Raw genomic sequence first — 24,731 nt, forward strand, 5'->3', positions numbered from 1 at the left:
CTCTTCCGCTTCGGTAGGCAAAGTTTTATTCAATGGCACTTTCCATCTTGAAGAACCCAAATATAGGTTTATATTTTACTGCAGAAGAACTATCCATGCAGGAAAGTGTAGCCCTCAAAGTCCCTATTACACAGATTAAAATTCTGTCTGGCACTCACAGTCAAACACTAGAAAAAGTCCCAGGATATGATTAATTCAATATGAATTGCTTTTTAAAAAAATTTCTCTCCCAGATACACAAAATAACTTTCAACTTCAATGGACCATTGACATCAATGGAAGAGATGCACAAGTTAAAAGAACATTCATGTTGTATACTACCACGCAAATCTAAGTAAATAATTTTCTCCCGTTGGAACTTGCTACCTTTGTTCACCAGAGTCCATTACAAGAGACGAAAATGGAGGAAGCTGCACCTACCTCTTAGAATTATTTTTGAAACCAAACAAAATTATAGCTTAGTTTGCCCCACCTTCCAACTCAGAGTCCCTATGAATGAATGTCTTAATCCTAAAAGAATGGGAAGGAGGGGTGGATGGGGGACTATAAGAAAGTTCTAATTGTGTTTTAATTTAAAAAAATAAGTTTTTAAATTGACCAACAGACAACATCTTTAATGGCTGAAAAGTTGTAATTTGTCTTATTCCACATGTGAAATGATTTGGATCTATTTTGGTTGATAAACAAGTTGAGCTATCTAGAAATCAAGATAGATTTCTGATAGATGAGGGCATGCAGTGCATGTGTTTAGTACCTAATTATAATTTTAAATCCACTATAATAAAATCAAGATTTTTTTGTTAAATACTTCAAGGAATGCAGACTCAGGCTAATAAAAATTGCTTTGTTCTAATAACTACAAGGTCAGATTAGAGAGGGAATAATCCTCACTTCATGCTGGGAACTGAATCACTGTATGATGCTGGGAGCTGAATGGTTTAACTGACTACAATCATTCTGGGCCAAGAACCAATTTTACTCAGACCAGGCTAGAAACTGACACACATGGTAACTTTATCAGTTACCCACAACACCAAAACTCCAAACAGAGTAGGTTTTATGAAATTCAGCAGTGCTTCAGCAATCATTACTCTGTGCTAGTGCACTATCTTTAAAGATGATTTTTTGATTTTTTTTTTTTTACTCTTGCTTTGACACATGGATGAACATCATGCTGTTTTTAAAAAATCATCAGAAAAAGTAAAAAATTAATTTGGATTGAAAGGGACTGAAATGAAAGTCAGTCAGTCACATAAAATAGCAGAAACTACTATTTATTTCTGCCTGTATGCCAAACATAGATACACTTCTACCCCAATATAACACGAATTCGGATATAACGCGGTAAAGCAGCGCTCCCAGGGGGCGGGGCTGTGCATTCCGGTGGATCAAAGCAAGTTCGATATAACATGGTTTCACCTATAACGCAGTAAGATTTTTTGGCTCTGAGGACAGTGTTATACCGAGGTAGAGGTGTATAACTTTTTCTTAAATCAGTGTATTTTAAAAAGTGGTTAGAATTCAGTGTCTATGGAAAGCTGATATTTGGGGCTGCAGCCCCACATTAGCAGAATAAGCTACCTGTTCCACTGAAACTGACACCAATGTTATATGGTTTTAATAAATGTTTGATCCTTCACTTGCTCACGGGTATAATATAAATTGAGGTTGCAATTGCTAAATGCAGTTTAATATTTCAGACTGAGTGCTCTTGCATTCTATTACTATTGTACTGAAGTGTGTTATGGTAATATAGTATATCTTATCCTCCTCAAGCACTCATGCAAATGAGATGTGTATCTCATGAAGCTATCCCACTGAGAAAAGTTTTACATTAAAAAGGGGGGAAAACTGCTTACTTGTAATTCTGTTTCTCTGAAGATATAATTCCAAAAAGATTTCCACTCCTAAGCCTTAGGTCATCACCACAAGCCTGGAAGAACTCCCTCTGCGCTTAAATAATTTTGACCCTTGAGGCTCGCAGTAGCAGGATAGAGAGAGAGAGAGTCAGGTCCCCTACTGGCTGTTGCATGCTGGATATAAATGCTTCCCGTTGAACATTTCAGTCAGTTCCTTTGGTTTCACAGGATGTGAAACTCCCAGGATGGTCATCCAATTCAAAATGGTTAATTAGGACTCAAAATAAGTCCCACCCCCAAAACACAAAAACTAAGTGCAAACACTGAGGCACCTTAAAAAGGGACTAATCCCCAAACTCTGGGGGAGTTACGGTTACTCAATGAGAATCCCTTTGTAATGGTATCTCCAGAGAGCAAGACTTACACATAAGTAATTCTTTCTTCTCTAAAGACCTTATCCACCATGATTCTTACTCCTAAACAGTAGGAAGCGGGGTGAATGTCCCAAAAGAAAAAATAGATAAGGTTGATACATGCAGCAACAACATGGCTATTGCCAATAGCGAGAACAAGAAGCAGCCTTAGCTTTAATTACGACTGAGTTCAGCACTTTGATGACAACTACCTATCTGGTCTTAGTCAGGGGAAGGATCTACACCAGCATGGGAGGCGTTAGCACTGAGTCCTGGAGCTCAAAAGCTGTGGCTAGCTCAGGCTTACACTTTGAGAATTTATCCTTTGCAGTACTCTGGTCTGGCCTTGGGCTAGACTTACAGGAATCCCTAGGATGCCTTAAAGAGGGATTTCAGGCACTCCAATATCTTTTTCAGTACACTGGGTAACATCAGCAGGCAAATTTGACATACCCACATATCAAGGTTAACTCCTAGGCAAATGACGTATTGAATACAGTTATGCAAACAGGACACAATCGTGTGGCACTAATATTCATATGTTCACAGAATTTAAAACTACAATCTCTTTCTAGTTTCCATTCTTATATTATTTTCCATTCAGTACAAACTAAAAATTCATATAGACAATGACCTGTTTATATTGCTCTATATTCTATACACTGAAATGTAAGTACAATATTTATAGTCCAACTGTTTTATTTTACAATTATATGGTAAAATGAGAAAGTAAGCAATTTTTCAGTAATTACTTGCTGTGACGCTTTTATATTTATATGTCTGTTTTTGTAAGCAAGTAGTTTTTAAGTGAGATGTAAATCAGGCTCCTGAAAGGGGTACAGTTGTCTGGAAAGGTCGGGAGCCTCTGCCGAACAGTATCTCAATAGTAACACTACTATTTTGTAACATTAAGTAAAATAAAATGTACATATGAGTAGATAGCTCAAGATTCTACAATGAATCTGGTAGGATTTTTTAAAAACTACTGTAATAATTGTGAAAATACTGTTTGTCACAACTTTATTCAATAGTTTGTACCATGTCCAGTTCTAATGCAAGCAAAATATCTCCAAAATATACAGAGACTTTACTAGCCCCCTACTATTTCCTAACCGATTAGTTGAGTTTAATTGTAAAACAGGTATCTGTAGATGGACTAACTCAAGTTTCAGTACATACTCACCAGAATTTTCTGGTAAAAACATGGTAAATATACATGCAAACCCTGAAAATATCAGAAAATAAGTTGTAGTTTTACGTCTTCCAGACCTAAAAGGAAAAAGAGCACATGGTTAGATAAGGTTAAAATCTAAGCTCATCAAGACAGAAAACTTGCCTTTTTGTAATTGTCTGTGAAAAGCCAAGGGCTGTAATAATAATAATTATAGACATATTGTCCCATGTTTCAGACAGTGGTTTCAGTTAAGTAATTACATATTTTTTTAATTACGATGCATTAGTATTCACAGAAACTGTTTTCTAGCAAAATGTTTGATTTTTTTCTCTAAAAAGCTTAAGTGAATTCATGGTTCATGAAAACTGTCAACTTCTGCAACAAATGAGCGAGGGGGTCCTATAAACAACAGCCTCATTCACTACACAACCTTGATTCATTCTGTGAGCACAATCCATTCTGTGCAAAGAATGGGATCCTGTGGAAAATATAATACATGCTCGAGTAATTAAGAGTTTATTTAATAATGCATACACACAAGGGGACTGAATTAAGGCTGGATAGGCAACCTTCATTCTGGCCTTTCTAACCCGAGTGCTTGACTGTGCAACCTTAATATTCTTTTACATAGTTTTTGTTGTAATATAAAGTAAAAAGTATAAAATACATTTTATATTTAAATCTTGACAAGAATACATACGACTCCACAAAGGCTATTTCCACACCTGTTTACTTTGGAATAAAAGTGAAGTGGACCTGACTGAGAAGAACCAGCCAACAGTCACATTTGCAGTATTATATTATATACAATTGATATTTACTTACAAAGGATTACAAATATATTTGATTCTCAGTCAGTAAGTTAGAAAATCACTGACAGTTCAGCTGAAAAGTTAAATATATTTCTAGAATAGGGAACGTGCCTATTACTCAGTTTACACTGTAAAATATATTAGCTATATCTATATATTTCTCTTATCAGCAGCAGAATTCTGGATTCTTTACAATCAACATAGAATATTTGCATTAAAATGATCCTTTTCACCCTTTTGAAACAAAATGTAAGAATTTCTTAATGCATTGTAGATTAAGGCTTATACCAAACTTCAGGCTACCTGGCTTGTTACAGATAATATCTTTTAAACTTTTATAACTACATACATCACTATGCCCTCATAATAATGGATAAAAAAAAAGTTCTCAAATACAGATGAATATATTTTCAACAAACTGCACAGGGACTAAGCTGCTTATGTCCCATGAATGTGTGTTATACAGTTTAAATTGTAGTCCTTGATCATTTTAGCTTGGCAATCTTACAAGTTCAGTGAGCTTTGCCAACAAAACTTATATGTGAAATCCTGGCCCCAATGAAGTCAATGGAGTTTGCCACTGATGTAAATAGGGCCAGGACTTCACACCAAGTTCCTTGAATGGCAAGGGGGCTGCAGGCCTACATAGCTGCGGATTTCTAGAGCTAGTGCTTAGCTTTTGGCACTGACAAAAATTTCTATAACTGAGGGCCTCCAAATACGGAGAGAAATATGAAAAATTATGGACTAAGTGATTATGACTTTAAAAATACTAAACCAGTTCTTCTTCATAACTGGCTTCATTTTTAATGCTTGATAAAAACAAGCTAAGTTCAAAGTTTTTGCTACTTTAATTTGTTTAGTTATTTGGGTGTAAAATTTCTAATTGAGATATGACTCCTGTGGGAATTCTGCACCACTACGCATACACAGAATTAATGTCCCCCCAACAAATTTCTTTGTCTCTCCATACAAAGCCCCTCTACAGTTAGATCCTGCTGGAATGAGCCTGCCTTCCCACACCTGGTACGCCTAGCACAGAGTCGCAGGGCCTGGAGTGTTTCTGGGACAGGCCTGGCCCTTGTGCTCTGTCAGGGTTAGGTGCAGCCTCACCACTGAGTCCCTGCCCGGAAGTGGGAGGGCTGCAAACTGATCTCCCACCTCCATGCAGCCAGTGGCCTGTGCTCCTCACTGCCACACTGGAGCCTTCATATTTATTTATTGACAAAATTTGCAGAATATTTTTTAAAATATTTTAAAATGTTGTGCGCAGAATTTTTTTATTTTTTGGTACAGAATTTCCTCAAGAATAAGATATATAAAAAGAGTATTCTATCCATACTGACAATTATTTTACTCAGATTTTTCAAAAAAATAAAGTTCATCCTTAGGCTAACACTAAATATTGAAAAATTCAACCTAATAGGACAAAGTTAGATGACACCAAAAAGGGAGGGGTGGAAAATGCTAAACACATTCCTTCCTTAAGTCCAGGAGGCCCTACAGTTAACTGCCTCCCAAGAGAAAGACAAAGAGGGCGAGGTAACATCTTTTATTGGACCAACTTCTGTTGGTGAAAGAGACAAGCTTTCAATCTTACACATAACTCTCCAGGGAAAAACAGTTTCAGAAATACATAGTATCTTACCACTAAAAAAAAAAAAAGCCTAAAATAAGCTTTTCCCTATTTTATATATGATTCTAGCCTTACAATATAGACATAAAACTAGAAAGTTACTAGTCTTACCAGGATTTCTCAATAAAAAACATGCAGAGAGGAAATGCAGGAACTTCTATAAGGCCATAAAGAGCTACATTTAGATACAGATTTCCTCCTAATTCACCAGCATTGAATGTTAGGCCATAGTATACAAGGCTGCAGACATACCTGAAAACATCCATAAAGTTTGATTAGTTTTGATAATAAGCATTTAAAGCTAAGATCTTAAGTTAAAATGTATTTAAATACGTACTAGTAGTACAAAGAGAATTATTTCACACACAGCATTATGGATCCCAGTCAAAGAAAGAAAAGATACCACAGATCCTACTTAAAGTCACAAAAAAAACCCGATCTTCTTGCCAAAGTACCACCATAAATTAATATATATATATATATATATATATATATATATATATATATATATACACACACACACACACACACATACACACACACAGAGAGAGAGAGAACAACCTGTGGAGATTTGACATTCCATAAGTATTTTTAAAAACTGTTTAATAGACTGAATAGATGTTAACTTCTATTCTATTAAATATATAGCTAAGTTTTCTATACATCAGACAAGTACATGAAAGTAGAACAGACTGTCCAGCTTCACAAAAATAATTCATGTAACAAATATAAAAAGGATAATAAAGTATATTGTCCAGCTAGGAGCAAAGATTCACTCTCATGGATCAAATATATTACCTCTTTTGACCCAAGCAGTTTGCCAAATTCGGGGTGTTGCAGGTTGTTCCAGTTAGAAGTTGATGATGGAGTCAGGTATTTTCTTTGATGCTGTCACTGTGCCTCAGTGGGTCACAGCTGAGAATGCCAAATTCAGGACTAACTGCTGAGAAATAGGGCAGACTCATCCCAAACTGATGGTCATTCTATCATTAGATTATACCAAACCCGTAACAAAAGTAAACTTCTGGAACAGACTGCTGGCTTGTAAAGTCTCTCTGGTAACTTCTGTTGTTCGATGTTTGGCTGCATGTGTGTTCTCTCTGTGTGCTATCCCAGCTCTGCGCAGATAGTTGGCACAGCAGACTTGACTGAACTGTTCAATAAGCACAGACCCGTTCATAGTGAAGGAACATGGTCAGGTTTATTGTTAATAAAGCACAGTTCTAATGTCCTGGCTCAATGGTTACGGGCATGGGCGGCGGGTATCATAGGCTGGAGGAGGCTGGGCCTCCCCAAACAGCCAGGTGTGGGCCCGCCCATACTCCGCCCCCAGCTCCCCCATGCAGTGGCCCTGGCTCAGGCAGCTCAGCCTGCCCTTTTGGCACTCCTGGGCTGGGGGGAGGGGGGTTAGCCTGGGGCAGCCGCTGGTGGCCATGGGGAGGGGCCTCTGGGCTCCGGCAGGGGGCAGGGCCAAGGGCAGAAGGGGCGGGGTTGGAAGCTAGCCTCCCCCAGCCGGCAGTCCACGTGCCGTCCATGGTTACAGGTACACTAACACATGTTTGCCCGTTGCAATGGAGTAGCTCAGTTAACGGCAGAACTTCCCATTATCCCCTAGGCCAGCCAAAGACACTCCCTCTGAGATACCTCTTTATACACCGATACAAACAAGTTACGTATTGCCCCTCTGACATGGTTAGGTGACACTCTCTGGCGTATTTAGGTGACACTCATTACCTTGTACATGTTGGTTCAATCAAAACATCTCTATCCATTATATTGGCATCCTGACCTTATCTTTAAGATGGATCAGCATGTTCCTATTATCTTTGGGGAATGTGTTGGTATTGAGGTGTTCTGGTACCACCTTTCTGGAATGTGTTTGCATATGTGTTCTGTACCTAGAACTTCTTAACAATGTGTGTTTCTGAAATATCAATGCTGTTCTTGCCAGATTCTGTGAGCAAGGCCTGTCTCTTGCTCACAACCTGACTTTGCTTTATAGCAGCAAAGCTTTGACCACTACTTCAAACCAGGCCTCATACCAGGCCTTTGATACAAGGGCTTATGTCTCAGGCTCTCTTCCTACTACAACTTCCAAAAGTTTTTGTTGTAAATCCACAGTCCAGAGAATCAGAGCAGGTAAGAAGCAAAATGGAGATCTCAGGGGTATTTTATATCCTCTGCCACATGCCTGGAAATTTATTGTCTCAAACAAAGCTCACAGCCCAGTTTGTGGAAAGTTACTGACAGAAGATGGAGTCCAGGGTCACAAGAGCATATCACGTGTCCTTACATGGCTTGATGACTCACATGGAATAGCCATTGGCCCCTTGGAGGCTGGGGCATCTGCAGGAAGAGCTATCTGGGCGGAATGAGTTTCCTCTATGGTCCATTGTGAGAGCTAAATGTCATTGATGAGCCATCAATACATAGCTGTTTGGTCCTGATGTAAATCTCATCTGGTGGGTGTTACCCAGGAATACAGCACATATGTATGATGCCAGTACATAGGCAATATTTATGACTTCAGATAAAAAAAAAAAAAGATACATTCATATAAACAGGATAATCATACTTAGCAAATCATAACTTTTCCATTGACACCTCACGTGACATACTTTGTACAAGATTTGTTGCAATTGTATAACAGTGGCAATATCAAAGATAATTGGCCATATTCAATCATTCAGCATTACAGATGCAATCTTGTTTATTTATAAGGAATGTACAAAGTCCTCTTTGCCACAAACACAGGAGGAACCCAAAAACAGGAGATAGGCGTGAGGCTGAAAGCAAAGCAATTCTTTTGCCAGCACCAAACCCAGAAACCCTACTTTCGCTAGGCTTCTCTCAAAGTCACAAACCATGGTTGTCCAGGCTGTGTGTGTCTCTCTTCCTGTATTACTGCACATGGCGAGTAATCTTTTCTTCATTGAGTGATGTCCCTATGGGTGCTCAACTGTATATCTGTGCCCCTAGTTGGAAGGCTGGGGCTTCGGAGTGGCTCAATGAGTCTGCAGTGGCGTTCTGGTGTCCAGGGAAGTATGCAGCTGAGATGGTGATGCCGTGCTGGATACACCAATTCTATAACTTTAGTGCCTCCAAGCATAGAGAATGAGACCTCGCTCCACCTTGCCTGTTGACGTAGAACATGCAGGCAATATTGTCTGTCATGACTCTGATAGTGCAATGTGTGATCAGTGGGAGAAAATGTAGGCAGGCATTGCGGACTGCTCGTAACTCTAGGAGGTTGATATGTAGAGTGAATTCGGTTAAGGACCATCTGTCCTGCACTGTATGAGTGTGAGTTGCGCTCTCCAACAGATTAAGGAGTCAGTTGTTAGTATCATGGACAGTGCTGGTTGAAGGAAAGGGACCCCAACATGGATGTTTTTGGGCTGTGTCCACCAGAGTAGTGAGTCCTTGACCTTCATAGGCATGGATAGAAGTTTGTGAAGGCCGTGTCTGTGAGGAACATAGACTGTACGTAGCCACACCTGGAGATAACACATGTGTAACTGTGTATACTTTACTACGAATGTGGCAGTTGCCATATGGCTAAGTACCTGGACACATGTCCTGGCTGAGATCTGGTGATAGGTTCTCACCATCTGTGAAATAGGAGGAAGGCTCTGGGTTGTTTGGCATCCAATTGTGCCCTGATAAACTCCAGTAGTTGCACTGGTGTTAGCATAGATTTCTCCAAGTTTATGCGAAGGCTGGGGCTCAAGAAAAGGTCCACTGTCATTCAGGCGGCGTGAAGGGCGTCAGTTTCGGATGAGGCCTTGAAGAGACAGTCGTCTAAGTATGGAAATATTACGATGCCCTCTTTGCATAGGTAGGCAGCCACTACCACAAGGACTTTGGAGAATGAGGGGCTGTGCAGAGTCTGAAGGGCAGTACTTTCTATAGTGATCAGACCTCATGATGAATCAGAGGAACCGTCTGTGGACAGGGTGTATTGTGATCCGAAAATACACGTCTTGGAGGTCGAGGGCTAAGAAGCAGTCCCCCTGTTCCAGTGCTGAGATAATGGTGGAGAGAGTAACCATCTTGAAGTGTTGCAGTTTGTCGCACTTGTTTAGGTTTCAAAGGTCTAGGATCAGTCTCCACCCGTTGGATTTCTTTTGGATCAGAAAATAATGGGAGTAAATACCCTTCCCTCTGTGCTGGGATGGGACCAGCTCTATGGCTCCCTGTTGCAGAAGGTGGTTTATTTCTTCTCATGGAATGCGTTCGTGAGAATGGTCCCTGAAGAGGGAAGGGGAGGGAGGGAGGGTGGCGGGGTGGGCTAGATAGGAATGGGATGGAGTATCCTTCCTTGATGATCTCTAGAACACATCTGTCTGAGGTAATCAGCATCCATGATGGAAAGAAACGGGCTAGACGGTTGCCAAACTGGCAGGATGTTGGAGATCGTTGTTGTGACTAGAGCAGGCTTCTTGGGGCCTTGACCACACCTTCAAAATTGTTGTTTGGCCAAAAGTGTGATAGAGATAGCTCCTTGAGGAGTTATATGTCTGCATTTGGTAGGGGGCTTCGGTCAACTTGTTGGGTGTCCTACTGTCAATGGGGAGTGTACTGCGGTGATTGGGATCACGGGGAAGGTTGGTATTTCCCTGGTCATCTCTTCAGCATTTCATGCCAAGACAGCAGTGTTGCTCGCACATCCTTAAGGGAGTGTAGGGATTCAGCTGTACGCTCGGCAAATAATTTGGGGCCCTCAAAGGGTAGGTCCTCAACGGTGGTTTGTACCTCCTTAGGGAGGGAAGAGGTGCAGTCATGACGCCCATCGCATGACTACGGCAGTCACAATAGAACTGGCAGCGGTATCCGTGGAGTCCAAGGAGGCTTGTAAAGCTGTATGGGCCAAGAAATGTCCTTTGGATACAATGCCTGAAGTTGCTCCTTTTTGTCATCAGGAAGGTCTTGGCACAGTTCCTATATTTTGGAATAACTGAGATAACTGTATTTGGCCATAAGAGCCTCATAGTTCGATATTTGGAACTGGAGCATAGTGGATGAACAAGCCTTGCAACCAAATAGGGCCAATCACTTCCAATCCCTTTCATAATCATGGGGATTGAATGAAGTTTTGAGAACCCCTGGTCTAGACAGTGGGCTGGAATCACCAATGTAATTTAATCTAAATAGAGGTTGGTATTGTTGTCCCTTTTCATGCACAGCATTAACCACTAAGGAATTTGAAGTCAGACGAGAAAAAAGAAAATTCCATGTCCTTTGCGAGAATGTAATATTTTTTGTCTACCCACTTGCAGGTAGGCAGGATGGACGCTGGGGTCTGCCATAGCACCTTGGTGGGGTCGAGAAGGGCCTCATTGACAGGGAGGGCTATTTTGGAGGATGAAAATGCATGCAGGATGTTGAGCAGTTTGTGCTGTTGTTCTTTCACTTCCTCGAAAGGAATCTGGAGAGAGTCTGCTATCATGCCAAACAACTTCTGGAAGTGTTTAAAGTCGTCAGCTGACGTAGGGAGTAGAGGCATGATAGCCTCATCAGGGGAAGAAGAGAAGAAACAGTGGCAGCAGAACTTCCTCCGCCAGTTCTTCTTCCTCATCAGCTATGGAGAGAGGCTCAGTCTCTGGTAGTCAAGAGACCAATGGAGATGGCGAGCCTGTAGGCCTTCAGCTTTGCTCTATGAGAGGCTTCCCAAACTGTGCTCTATACATGGCCCAAGGATCCCAGTATGGCCAATGTGGAGGGAGTGACACATGGAGTTGCATCCATGGCAGTCCATATCAGGGCCCTGGTCCGATTGTGGATAGTAAGGACATGTAGAGGACACCTTTTTTTGCCTGTCCCGAGTATGAGGACGGGACAATGTACTCCTCCTCCTCTTCCTTGCTGGGAAAGGGCAGTGCTGTCCTCAGAGGGGAAAGAGAGCAACGCTGTGATTCCAGAGAAGAGGACAGAAGTGGAGGGAGGTTGTGTCTGAGTAGTGGTGACTGAGGCAGATCAGATACAAGCAGGTACTTGGGGTATCTGAACTCTTGGATGGGGGCGGGGGGTGGGTGTATCAGTGCCAAGGGAGAGGTTCATTCTCTTGAGCAGCCAGTAGATGGAGTTGAGCACTTGCTCAGTGCCAAGGATTTGCTCGGTGCTGAAGACTTGCTCAGTGCTGGTGGTTTCATCAGTGCCATGGTGCCCGAAGTTGATCTGGTTGGCGTGGTCAGCACCGTTCTTGAAGGTCTCGTGTCCTGTCTATGTTGCTGACAGCTGTAGGTCTGCCTGCTTAGGGTCTTTAGATCTGTGCTTAGCTCTAGCACTGGAGGTACTTGGATGGTCCCTGGAGCAATGTCCCCTTTCTGAGGATGTCGAAACAACTGACCTGGCAGGAAGTGGCGTTCTGGTGGGCAGAGCCTCAGATGGTGATGAGGGAACCTGTTTCTTCCCGTCAGCACAGGAAGGGAAGATTTTCTTTTAGAAGGACATGGCAAATCAGTGAATGACCTAGCGGAACGTGAGAGCTGCCCGGGGGAAGTGTCTGGGCCAGGGTCTGATGCTGGACGCAATGATCTCTCCATGAGAAGTCGTAACCAAATGTCCTGGTCTTTTCTGGACTTGGCAGTCAGGTTGTGGCAAGGAGTATACTTTTGCGACATATTATATATATGGAGAGGATGAGAAAGGAAAGAACTACTGAACTACACTAAAACTAACAGGTAAGGCACTATCTAACAGGTCAAAATGAGAAGCAGGCTCTGTTGCAGATTCCATAAGAACATCCATACTGGGTCAGACCAAAGGTCCATCTAGCCCAGTATCCTGTCTTCTGACAGTGGTCAATGTCAGGTACCCCAGAGGGAATGAACAGAGCAGATAATCATCAAGTGATCCATCCCCATCCCAGACTAAAGGCGGTAGAGAAGGAACTGGGCAGCGGTCAGACTGCACAGCGCTATATCTAAAAGTAATAAAGAAATCCAGACTAATTTTTTTTTTGGTATACTGAAGACTTACAAAAACATAAACTATTATTTAGTCATAGGTCAGAAGGTTAGTAATAGGTGTTCCCGATCAGCTTAAACAAAGTTGGAGCTCTTCCTGTGACTTATTGTTGCTCTGGTCAAGGGCTTTTATTTTCAGATGTGTGATCTCCTCTCCCATTATGGGCCCATTTTTGAAACTGTGCTTGATGCAATCAAGGGCGCTAAGCCCAGTGCATATGTTACCAAGTGTGCACCCACATTTGATATTTAAAAAAAAAAAGTGTGCACCTGCTTTTTGTCAAGTCCTGTAGTAATTACAGCAGTAATTAGAAAATAAAGGGGTAAGAAACTAACAGCAGAAATGCAAGAGACCTACAGGCCTACATAAAACAGCTTAAGCATTTAACATAAGCATAAGGCCTTAGGGAGCCTGAGTAGGAATAGTTGCTCAATAAGTTAGCATAAGTAAGTAAACTAACAATGACCTTAAGTCACAAGATGGCATAAGACTTTATTTATTGTTTTGTAATCATCACAAGTGTTACAAACTGCTGGTAGGTAACTGCAAGAAGGCAGTTTATACCAGTTTAAAGTATTTTTGGAGGGGAACATTAGCAGATGCTCAACCGCAGGTAACCATAGTAATCCAACTGACCTATATGTTAATCAGCTTTGCTTAATTAATATACTAACCTATAGGATAATGACATCCCAATATTACCAGGGTGAGAAAGTTAAGATATGGTAAAGGAGGGAAGAGTTATGCATAAGGACCATCAAGGCCTATAAAACATCTGGTCTTAGGTACAGCCATTGGAGTGCTTCATCAGCATGCCAGAGTTGGACTGAGATCGGTCTCAACTTTTAGAGCTCTCCTCAAGGATAGAGTGAGTGTATACCTGTAATGGTGCCAGTCGCACTGACAGTGTTATATTATATAACTTTACTTGTTTGGATGGTTTTACTTATCAGACTAATTGTAATAATAAAACTTTCACAGTTGCAGAACGTCTTCCCTGAGTACTGCCGTGCCCTACAGACAGTAATTCTGACAAGAACCTAACATATTAGAGTGCTAATTGGGTAAACTAAATCAATAATCTAATCAATAATTAATTAATAGACCAGGCAACATGTGAAAGCTAATGACTAGATGGCGTGCCCATACTTTGCCCCCACTTATATCTACATCGGTCTATTTTTAGCTCTTTGTTTCATTTTTACACCTACATTTTGACAATTCATATATTTAGTATATATTCAGTCAGAATGTAAGATGGAAACAATTTTTATTAATTTCTGCATTAGCATTTAATTTTGTTAAGGTTTTGTTGTCTCCAGCTAATGTCTTATTAGTCTTTGGAACAGTTTCCAGATAATACAACTTGATCAAAGGCATTACAATGTAATACCAGCACAATTTTTCAGAAAACCAATGCCTGGAATTACTAACAGAAAAACTCAAAATTTTACTTTGAGAAAGCTATTATTAAATGAAGGGAAGAAATTGAAAATCTTAATCAGTTTCTCATCTTTGACTAATTCTTGCCATCTCAGCACACCTCCTTTTTATTACTTACCAGATGTACATCAAGATGATAGTTCGCCACCGAAGGACTGGGTGTTTTACTAGGTTTAGGACACCGGATGCGGAGTCATTCTTTTTCATTGTTCCTGCACATGGTTTCAATTTTATAGTCAACCTTTCTTTTCCATTACCACAGGCCAGGTATTGAAGCACATCCTCTGCTTCTGCAGTATTCCCCTGGGAATACAGCCATCTTGGTGACTCTGGAAGCATACTACCAAAGAAAGATACAATAGTGAAAGTTCAGTCCTACCAACAAAGTACTGTATCAATTTTCTTTCTCTGCAAAATACCTCAAGTGTCATCTTGTAAAGCAACTGTATATTAAATCCAAACATTTGAGATCATCTAACTTATAGTACAAGCAAGTTAAAACCCAGATATTTTCTCAGCCAGTTTGTATCAGGTACCCTTTTTTTAAAACCATGTAAAATATTGTGGACAAAATGCTATGATGTCCAAGTATTTTAAAAATGTAATTTAAAGCCAAATCTTGACCTCTGCTGAAATGACACACAATGGAACAAAATAAGAGAGTACATCAGAAACCTTTTCAATTCCCATTCACTGTGCTGCCCAAAGCAGAATTTTGTCCTTTTATGTTAAAGACTATCTTAACTCTTCACCCCCTAACAGAATACCCACATACTCATACCCAAGGAAAATACCCTCACTTGGTAATTACCTTGACGCTATACCTCAGTACCAATTAATCTCCAGTAACAAAAAAATTCGGAACTTTAGTTCTACAGTAACATCAAAATGTTTAAAGCCAACTCCAAAACAGTAAAAATCATAATGAAAAATAGTAATATTGAATTGTTAAAACATATCACTAATTCAAACAAACAAAAAAGCTAGAGCAGAAAATTAGGCCTTGTTGTATTTGATTATAATCAACATAATCTATTTCACATTTGCTAGTATAGCAAATAAAATGTTTCAAAAATTCTCTGCTCTTCAAAGTCAATTTATCTAAAGTAATAAAGAAATCCAGACTAATTTTTTTTTCCTGGCATACTGAAGACTTACAAAAACAGACACGTTTGCCACAAGACAAAAGCATACAAGATATATGCATAAACAGTATAACTTAATATTTACTTATTTTGTATTTTAATATTTATTTAATTGCTGATTTAAATGATAACAAGCCTCCTAGATATTGTTTGGCAAGTGAGGAATCAACTTCTACAACAGAAAATTCACTTAAAGACACCATAAGCTAGTATTTCTAGAAGAGACAGCCCAAAGCTGAACTGATTTAGTCAATATGACAAAAGCAACATTAATAAACTAGGCTTTAATATTATACTGGCACTAAAATAATACTGAATTGCTACTTGTCTTAACAGTGTCTACCCAATTTAAATATGTGGAGTATTATTTATTACTGCAGCCTAGCTCATGTTGTAGATGGGGACCTGAAATGTGCAAATGGACCAGAAGTCACCTCCATTCCCCCCCCCCCGCTTTTTTTTTTTTTAATAAAAAGGACAAAGGTTTTCCTATTGTACCTCTGACTGACAAAAGTTTTCCCAACTAAAGTGCAGTGTAGACATAGACTAAGTAATTTATCTTTCACTTTTGCTCTAGATGTTACACTCTGTCTCTCAGAACATGAGTTTTACAGATGAATTCTAGGTAGCATTGCTTGCAGATTTAAGGATCTTATTTTCTTCACTGGGAAAACAGTTCTAACAAATAGTTTTAAAATAGCAAATCAATTAAATCTGATACTCAATAAGTCTATTGTACTATTGCAAAAAAAAAAATTAGTCTATAGTTTACAGACTATAGACTATTGCAAAAAAAAAACACTAACCCAGGAACCTAACCTTGCAACAAAGCCCGATGCCAACTCTGTCCACACATCTATTCAAGTGACATCATCATAGGACCTAATCACATCAGCCACGCCATCAGGGGTTCATTCACCTGCACATCTACCAATGTGATATATGCCATCATGTGCCAGCAATGCCCCTCTGCCATGTACATTGGCCAAACCGGACAGTCTCTATGCAAAAGAATAAATGGACACAAATCTGACATCAGGAATCATAACATTCAAAAACCAGTAGGAGAACACTTCAACCTCTCTGGCCACTCAGTAACAGATTTAAAGGGGACAATCTTGCAACAAAAAAGCTTCAAAAACAGACTCCAACGAGAAACTGCTGAACTTGAATGAATATGCAAACTAGATACCATCAATTTAGGCTTGAATAGAGATTGGGAATGGCTGAGCCATTACACACATTGAATCTATTTCCCCATGTTAAGTATCCGCACACCTTCTTCTCATTATCACTACAAAAGTTTTTTTTCTCCTGCTGATAATTGCTCATCTTAATTAATTAGCCTCTTAGAGTTGGTTGGGCAACTCCCACCTTTTCATGTTCTCTGTATGTGTATATATATCTCCTTACTATATGTTCCCTTCTATGCAGCCGATGAAGTGGGCTGTAGCCCACGAAAGCTTATGCTCAAATAAATTTGCTAGTCTCTAAGGTGCCACAAGTACTCCTGTTCTTTTTGTGGATACAGACTAACACGGCTGCTACTCTGAATCCTACTTCACTTAATACACAAATCAGAAGGAAGAGGTTAAAAGATTTCTGTGTACCAATACTAATCAAATGGGGACATATTTAACGACATTAAGGCAAAGCTTCTGGCTTCTAATGCTTCTGTTTCAAGAAGGTTAACATCTCTACCTACATGATAAGGACACGGAGGGTAGGCTTCTTTTGGCATCTTTTCTTCAAAGTCAAGTAAAATCTCAAAGCCTTTGTTTTATTAGTGAAAATATCTGCCAAAAAAACTCTTCCACCTTTGACCTCATATATGCACTAATCTTGTCTTGCTCGGAGTATAAAACATTTGAAAAAAATCAACCGTACTTCCATTGCTCTATCTTTCAATGACAAAATAAGGTATTTTTGTTAAATTGCTACACATTATATTCTTACACACATAACAAATTTGAACTACTTACAAAGAAAGAAGAAAGAAGAAAACCCCTGGAGAATTTGATACAAATGCGAGGAAGCGCCATTCTCGTATGTAGTAACCCAGGAAGGCATAAACTGCTATGCCGACTGCAAATGTTAAATTTGTTAACGAGCCTGAAAATAAAAACAAAAAAAAAGCTACTACATCAAACAATGACAAAAGCCCACACTCAGATGCCTCAAATTTCTAAGCAGTGAAATACACTAAGTATATATTCTTCCTACAGTATATAAAGACTTTGCAACATTCTTGTGCAGTTGTGATATTGCTTTGAGTTCATTTGAATAAGTTAACTGATTCTGACAGTATATGGATTATGTATATGTATTTACAGAATTTTAATATTTAATTGTTTTTTGGGAGGCAATCAAAGCAAAGCTCAACGTAAAAATTGTATAGAGAAGCTGAGGTGGGAGAGGAAGTGAAAGGATATACTATAACTGATTTAATTGGATGCATGATGACAATCTGGAGTGGTCATGAGTCAGACAAATTGGAAGAGAGCTCTAAAACTGGAAGGGTAGTTAGTATTGTATAGAAAAGCAATAAACTTGAGTGATACTAGGGTAAACTTACCAAACCTTTCTGAAGAACAAATATCTATAAAAGGTGTTATGGAAAATATGTAGTCAATGTCAATCACAAAAGCCTAAGAGCAAACTTTTTCAGTCAATTATGTGAGATACAGTACTAAACTGGAAGTTCTCAAACTGTGGTCGATGGAGCCTTGGCCACTGCTGGCAGCTAGAAGCTCTTCTTTAGCACCGCTATCAGGAGCTCTATTCATTAGCTCCCCCTCCCTACCAGCCATTGATCTGTTCTTCACTACCCCCTACTCAACAGCTGAGAGGTACTAAAACAACAAAGCACCTGAAATGACAAGCAGCAGGGAGCGGAGTATCTCTTCAGCCCATCAGGGGCCAGCCCTGTAGGGGAAAAGACTGGGAAGAGCTGAGATAGACAAACAGGAGGCAGACAGAGACAACATGAGTGGAAATGTAGAGACAAACAAACGGGAAGGACAATTGGGGGGGGGAGGGAAAATCAGTAATTGAAAAAACAGGAAGATAGAACAAAAGAAAAACCTACTCCCTCATTCCCAGAAGGCAAGAAAATATAAAGAAACAAGAAAAAAAAGAGTGTGTAAAGACTGAAGAAATAAAAGGGGAAAACAGGCTCACAGCCATCACAGTTAAAACATTTAGGACCAAATTCTACCCTCAGTTACTCCAATGCAAATCCACTAAAATTAGAGTTTCTCTACATTTACAACAGTGTGATGGAGAGCTGAATCTCAACTTTTATTATTAAATGTACGTTAAATACTCGCACAGTCAGAGCAGAGAGACATTTTTAAAATATTGGATTCAGTACAGAATATGAAAAAAGCACCAGGCATATGCTATCCTATTTTTGTGGGACAGGAGAAATGAACTACTTTAAAAAAACGGTGATGGGGTAAGAGGCAAGAGTTCTTGCCATCATAAATATTTTCTCAAAACACTGGTGGTGAAATTGGGAAGTTGGGGGAAAAGGAGGTTTCTGGAAAAAAAAATTGTAATGCAAAATAGTCCACAGATTGTTTTGGTAATCATTATGCTAATCTTGAAATATCACCACTACCCTGTTGTTAATTACACTGGCCCCAATCAAGCAGTCCTTATTCAAGCAAAATTTTGCTTGAAATCCTTGGCATTTTGGGTGGAATATTGTATTTATTTGACTCACTATAGTCTTTAATATGTACTAAAATAACTTCATACATTTAAAATTATTTCTAAAATTGCAAGAATTTATGAAAAAGAAAGTTTTGTATAAGATATTAGCATCATTCTTAAATCTTACCTGTTAATGCCCAGTAAGACTTTCCTACATATTCTTGTGTCAAGACAAAAGACACTAGAGACATTCCACCATTCATAATCCCAACAATGAAGCGTGACATTGCAAAAATTTCATAACTTGGAGCGAATGCTGTGACATATCCAAAAATGACATCAAAGAACAGACCTGAACAAAACAGAGTATAAAAATCCAGTCTATCAGTCTTCTCAAATAGTGTAAATTCAGAAAAGAGAGAAGGAAGGAAAGAACAGGACTGAATTACTTACCGTAACTAATGGTCTAAAGATTCAACATCTCAGGTAACATGAGGATTCCAAGGGGCTCCAAATTGTTAATATCTATTACCTCATCTCCAAGTCACACACCTGAGGTTTGTAATACCAAGAATGGAGATCCACAAGAGGAAACTTACCTTTAGACCAGTGTTTCCCAAACTTGGGAGCCGCTTGTTTAGGGAAAGCCCCTGGCGGGCCGGGCCAGTTTGTTTACCTGCCGCATCCGCAGGTCCAGCCGATCATGGCTCCCACTGGCCGCGGTTCACTGCTCCAGGCCAACGGGAGCTGCTGGAAGTGGCGGCCAGTACGTCCCCTGGCCCGTGCTGCTTCCAGCAGCTCCCATTGGCCTGGAGCAGTGAACCTCGGCCACTGGGAGCCGTGATTGCTTACCTGCTGCGTCTGCAGGTCCAGCCAAACCGGCCCGGCCCGCCAGGGGCTTTCCCTAAATAAGCAGCGTCCCAAGTTTGGGAAACACTTCTTTAGACAATACTATATTTCAACACTAGACCCTTCAACTAGAAGTACAACTGCAAAATAAATGACCATGACATTAGTTATCAATTGTAATCCGAAGATTAAGTCTCAATCAATTAACTCACAACAACACTCCTACCAGTCGGAGCTACCGGTAACTAGATAATCTGATTGGTTGATAGCAATTCAGAGATAGCATAATAATCATGTAACTTCAAAATATACTTTAAATTAATTAACAAAATGGTTTAAGAAAATTACCATCTGCAGAAAATGACGATTACGCAACTAAATTTCTTCCTTCAAAATTAAGTACATCCATTGACCTACAATCTTCAGTTTTGAACTTTAGAGCTAAAGGGATGCTTCATAAAACAATTTAGAAATCAGGAAATTGAGTTCATAGGTAACAATGGGCACAACTGTTTTATTTCATACAAAGGTTAAAAATGCAAAGAGCAACTGTTATTTAAGAAAATAAAACTGTGCCTCAAGAACCTTTTAATGCCAGCTGGCAAAGGGGTACAGAGGTAGTTCATAGAGGTTACAGGTAGCTCCCGAGTCTGGCATGTATAGTCTAGTTCTCCAAAGAGAGCCATGTGAGGTCTCTACTAAAAGCTTATGTCAATCCTGAGCCTCATAATCACAGAGAGATATACATATGAATGACATCAATGGAGCTGTGTTATATGTACTGAAAATATGTTTTAAAGTCTATCACCAACCAGAGACGAAAACAGGTTTTCTTCCAGACAGCAGGTAAGATGTGTGTGTATCTGTCAAAATGTAAGTTAAGCATTGTAAGCCAACATAATGAAATCCCAGTTTACATACAGAGTCAAGAGGAAAGGCAGCAAACCAGAGTATAAACTACAGGGGGTCATCCTGACTCTGGGGTACAAACAATGAACTTGGGGAAATACAAGAAGAAAGCAAGAAAGACACCACTTTATCCTGCACCTATGAAGTAATCGAGCAGTACGATTACATTCATGAAAACGGGGTCTCAAGTAGGCTTGGTTGAAAACACTGCAAAGGACATGTTGGGTGAGATAAACTTATTTAGATTGGAAGTTAGCCTGTTAAGTTAAATTTAGTCTCTAGGAATCATGTTATGATTTTGTTTCACATGTAACCCTTCTATTTCCATTATCCTTACTCACTTGCTCTTAAATAATAAACTTATCATTGTTTTCACTATAAATATATCTCAGTGCTATGGTATTATACAAGGAGCTGATCCTGAGTTGAAACAAACAAGTTAGTGTGTACATTGTCCCCTTGGGGACAGCAAGCCTGGTATTTCTGAGAGCGTTCAGAGGATAAGGGGCTGGACACTTCTGGGGAATAATTTGAAGGGGCTCAGGGACTGAGTTACACCTATTGTTAACCGGGTAGGCACAGTAAGGGCTGACATAACAGACTGGAGGTGTCAGGGAGCTGACACCCATTTAAAGCACAAGCAAGTCTCCCTCTCGCTGGAGGAAGGAAGATGATAAGGTGACTCATAGCTCTGGTACTCCAAGAATCATCACAACAAGGTTTTATGGTAATAATACACCAGTTAAGGAGATATAACTAAGTTTCTGGAGAAGGAGGAACTGTGAAAAAGCAAGATGGAATTAAAAATCTCATGATAAAAGAACTATGATAAAGAAACTATTGATAAGGTTTCTTTAGAGCATATGGAAGCACTGTAGTATGTGTCTGATCAATCTTGAAAAATATCAGGCCAGGGCATAGACTTTCCTTATTACTCAAAATGGCTTGGATACTATCCTTTATCCAAATAGTGTCCCTGATGCCATGTGGTCTTGTGCTACACAAAGGGGTCCTAGAAACAGAAGTAATCTTTTCTGAGAAAAGCAGAAGCAGCCGAGGATTTCAATGGGACTGATTGAGAAATATTATAGGGATGGTAAAATGCTACCTCCGTTGTGAGGTTGCAAGGGAGTGTGGCTGAAATTGACTTTCAAAAAACCTGAGAAGTGAATTCCAGTGGGATGAAACTGTGCTGTTTAGACTACACATTAATATATTTTGACGTCTTGCCCTGAGAAGTTAAAAGCTTCTACAGAGAATTAGTCCCAGTACTACTAACTGTATCTATATGATCTCCTTTAGTTTAAGTAGTAGGATTAGTGATTTGGGATCCAAATGTTCAAATCACAGCAGGGCTGGATTTCTCACACACTGGCAACGGTGTCTCTTGAGGAGCTCAAATCACTTTAAAAGCACTAGAGGGACAAGGTGGATAAGGTAATATCTTTCATTGGATCAACTTTTGTTGGTGAGAGAGAAAAACTTTCAAGCTTACAGAGAGCTCTTCTTCAGGTTTAAAATAAGAACACTCATGACAACAGGAAGAAAATATATTGTATTATGTGGCTGGAGAAAGACTTTTTAGTTTTAGACATCTGAAATTGATGGGTCTACGTGTTGCAAATTCTACAAGAAATTGCAACATATTTTCTCATCTTTTTATGGATGGGTGATGATTTGTGAAAACCCATAGCACCACCTCCCCTTATAATAGACAATAATTACTGGAAGGCTGGAGAATGTAAGTCAAGTTGCATTATAGCTGGCTAAGAAGTAGTAAATTCAAAATCTTATGCTGAGGTCTCAAACATGAAGAAAACTCTGGAAGTTTAACATAGTGTGTTATACAATATAGCCAATTTCAGAAAACTTTTGAACCAGAAAATAGATTGCCAAATAGTACAGAAAAACAAAACAGACAGACCACAAGTTCAAATGGATTTTTTTAAACCACAGCTGGTGGAACACCACAATCAACACAAAACAATACAAGCTTTCTTCACAAATACTCTTGCCTCAGAAATATTCTTGTCCCCATCCAGGAAATAAACTTTTAATTGAAAAGTCTGATGAAATGCATATGCTGTGTACTCCCAATGGAAAAATATTAAATGCTCTTATTCTGGCCCTCATTTCCTTCAGATCCAGATATTATGTCCAAATTGAAAAAGTGTAAGAAACAATGATTTTACTTTTATCTTACCTGACATGTACACTGGTTTCCTGCCCAATTTATCAGACAATGGTCCAAAAAATATATTTCCGATAAGCAATCCAGCAAAATACAAGGATGATGCCAGGTTTACTTTATAGGCTTCGTGTTTGATTAAGTACCACTGTTGAAAATAAAGGAATCTGTAGTTTAAAAACAGTAATAGATTCATTGCCTTCTTGAAAATATTGAAGAAAACTTAATACTTTTACAACTATGCAATATCTCATACCATTATTCTGTATTCTGGCCTTGTGTTATGTTCACCTGAGTTTTGTTTAAAGCTCCATGGCAGATTATGGCCCAACAACTTTTTAAATGTACATACTTCTGTCAAGAAGTTTCATTACAATATATTTCTCATGCTATGTTTCAATGTTATATGTTCAAGCAAAATAGAAATGCATCACAATAAACTTTGGCCCATCAACAGCAACACAGTCAACGTTATTAAAAATAGGAGATACTTAATTTTTAATAACATGAACTGGAAATCTTCAGATTTGTTTCTGACGCACAGGCTTACAATAGTAATATGCTATTAAAGCCATTTTGGCAGCTTAAAATTGAAAGATAGCAAAAAATGTTCATCAGGAACAAAACAATATAAAATATGATTTACTTGACTATTATCTTGCCCTGAACAGTGTTTCTCAGACCACCAGAGGTCCATGGAGCCCTTTCTGGTAGTCTGCAGAATAAAACACTGAAAACCAAACAGAGAGGGATCAAGGGATTGCACAGGAAGGTGGTGTAAGAGAATCGTTCTCTTATGAGAAGAAGTTTGAGAACCATTAACCCACATTACTCTATTTTGTAAATGCAGAACAGAATTTATTTCTCCTTGCTTTGCACAAAAGGAGACTCTTTGGGTGAGATGGTACTGCAATATACAAGCTGTACAAAATATCAGCCACTTTTGAGATTTCCTGTTAGCACACCAGGTACGCACAACAGATTGTGTTAAAGAAGGAGCTTGACTTCCTAACTTACATTTTTGTGTGAATTTACTTCAATTATTAATTTTAAAGATACATTTAAAAACAAAAATACAAAGCAAAAACCAACATCTAAATACTTGATAGGTCATGATTACGCTTATGAAGTCAGACAGACAATAGGGTAAATTCACATTTGGACATTTAATATACACAATCTGGTTATTTGTTCAAAAATCATTTTGTATCAAAGAAGTCCTAACTACTGACAGCTATTAGATGGCCTACATCAGGAGTTCTCAACCTATAGGTGGTAACACCCTGGAAGATCACCAAAAAAAGTTTTAGGGGGCTTGTAAACTACCCTTTCTCCCTATTTTTCCCTTGCATTCAATATATACATATATATAGTCTCTAGCCCTTGAAGTTGCAGAGATAACTTTGAAAATGTGCACCAAGCATAAACTGAAGCAGTGATACCAGCCTGAATCTACAAACAGCCTGCAAGAGCAACTCTGAAAGGTACGAGCTGCCCCTTTCATCAATTCTGTAGCCACAGAATTTGACTTTTTTCCCCCCCAATATGCCATGGAATTCAGCATTTCATTGTTTTGTTTTAGTCAGAGCTCAATATTTTGGTTTGGGCCCCCTGCCCTGATGGGACCTGCTGGCTGTTGCCTCTGCATTCTCAGCTTTCCTACTCAGGGGAAGATAT

The 24,731-nt window shown here is 39.3% G+C and overlaps 1 protein-coding gene across 1 annotated transcript in view; it reads right to left on the reverse strand.

Annotated features, from left to right (window-relative positions):
* LOC135881680 (solute carrier family 22 member 15-like) overlaps positions 1-24,731 on the reverse strand; it is a 56,137-nt gene that overhangs the window by 17,237 nt on the left and 14,169 nt on the right. The window contains exons 3-9 of the mRNA XM_065408349.1: positions 23,070-23,202; positions 19,296-19,460; positions 18,027-18,050; positions 17,434-17,563; positions 14,425-14,646; positions 6,006-6,146; positions 3,456-3,541 (exon numbers count right to left, since the gene is read on the reverse strand). Coding sequence (XP_065264421.1) covers positions 3,456-3,541; positions 6,006-6,146; positions 14,425-14,646; positions 17,434-17,563; positions 18,027-18,050; positions 19,296-19,460; positions 23,070-23,202 — 901 coding nt within the window. The remainder of the gene's footprint in view (positions 1-3,455; positions 3,542-6,005; positions 6,147-14,424; positions 14,647-17,433; positions 17,564-18,026; positions 18,051-19,295; positions 19,461-23,069; positions 23,203-24,731) is intronic.

Source organism: Emys orbicularis, chromosome 7 (assembly GCF_028017835.1).
Source record: "Emys orbicularis isolate rEmyOrb1 chromosome 7, rEmyOrb1.hap1, whole genome shotgun sequence".
Classification (NCBI taxonomy): domain Eukaryota; kingdom Metazoa; phylum Chordata; order Testudines; family Emydidae; genus Emys; species Emys orbicularis.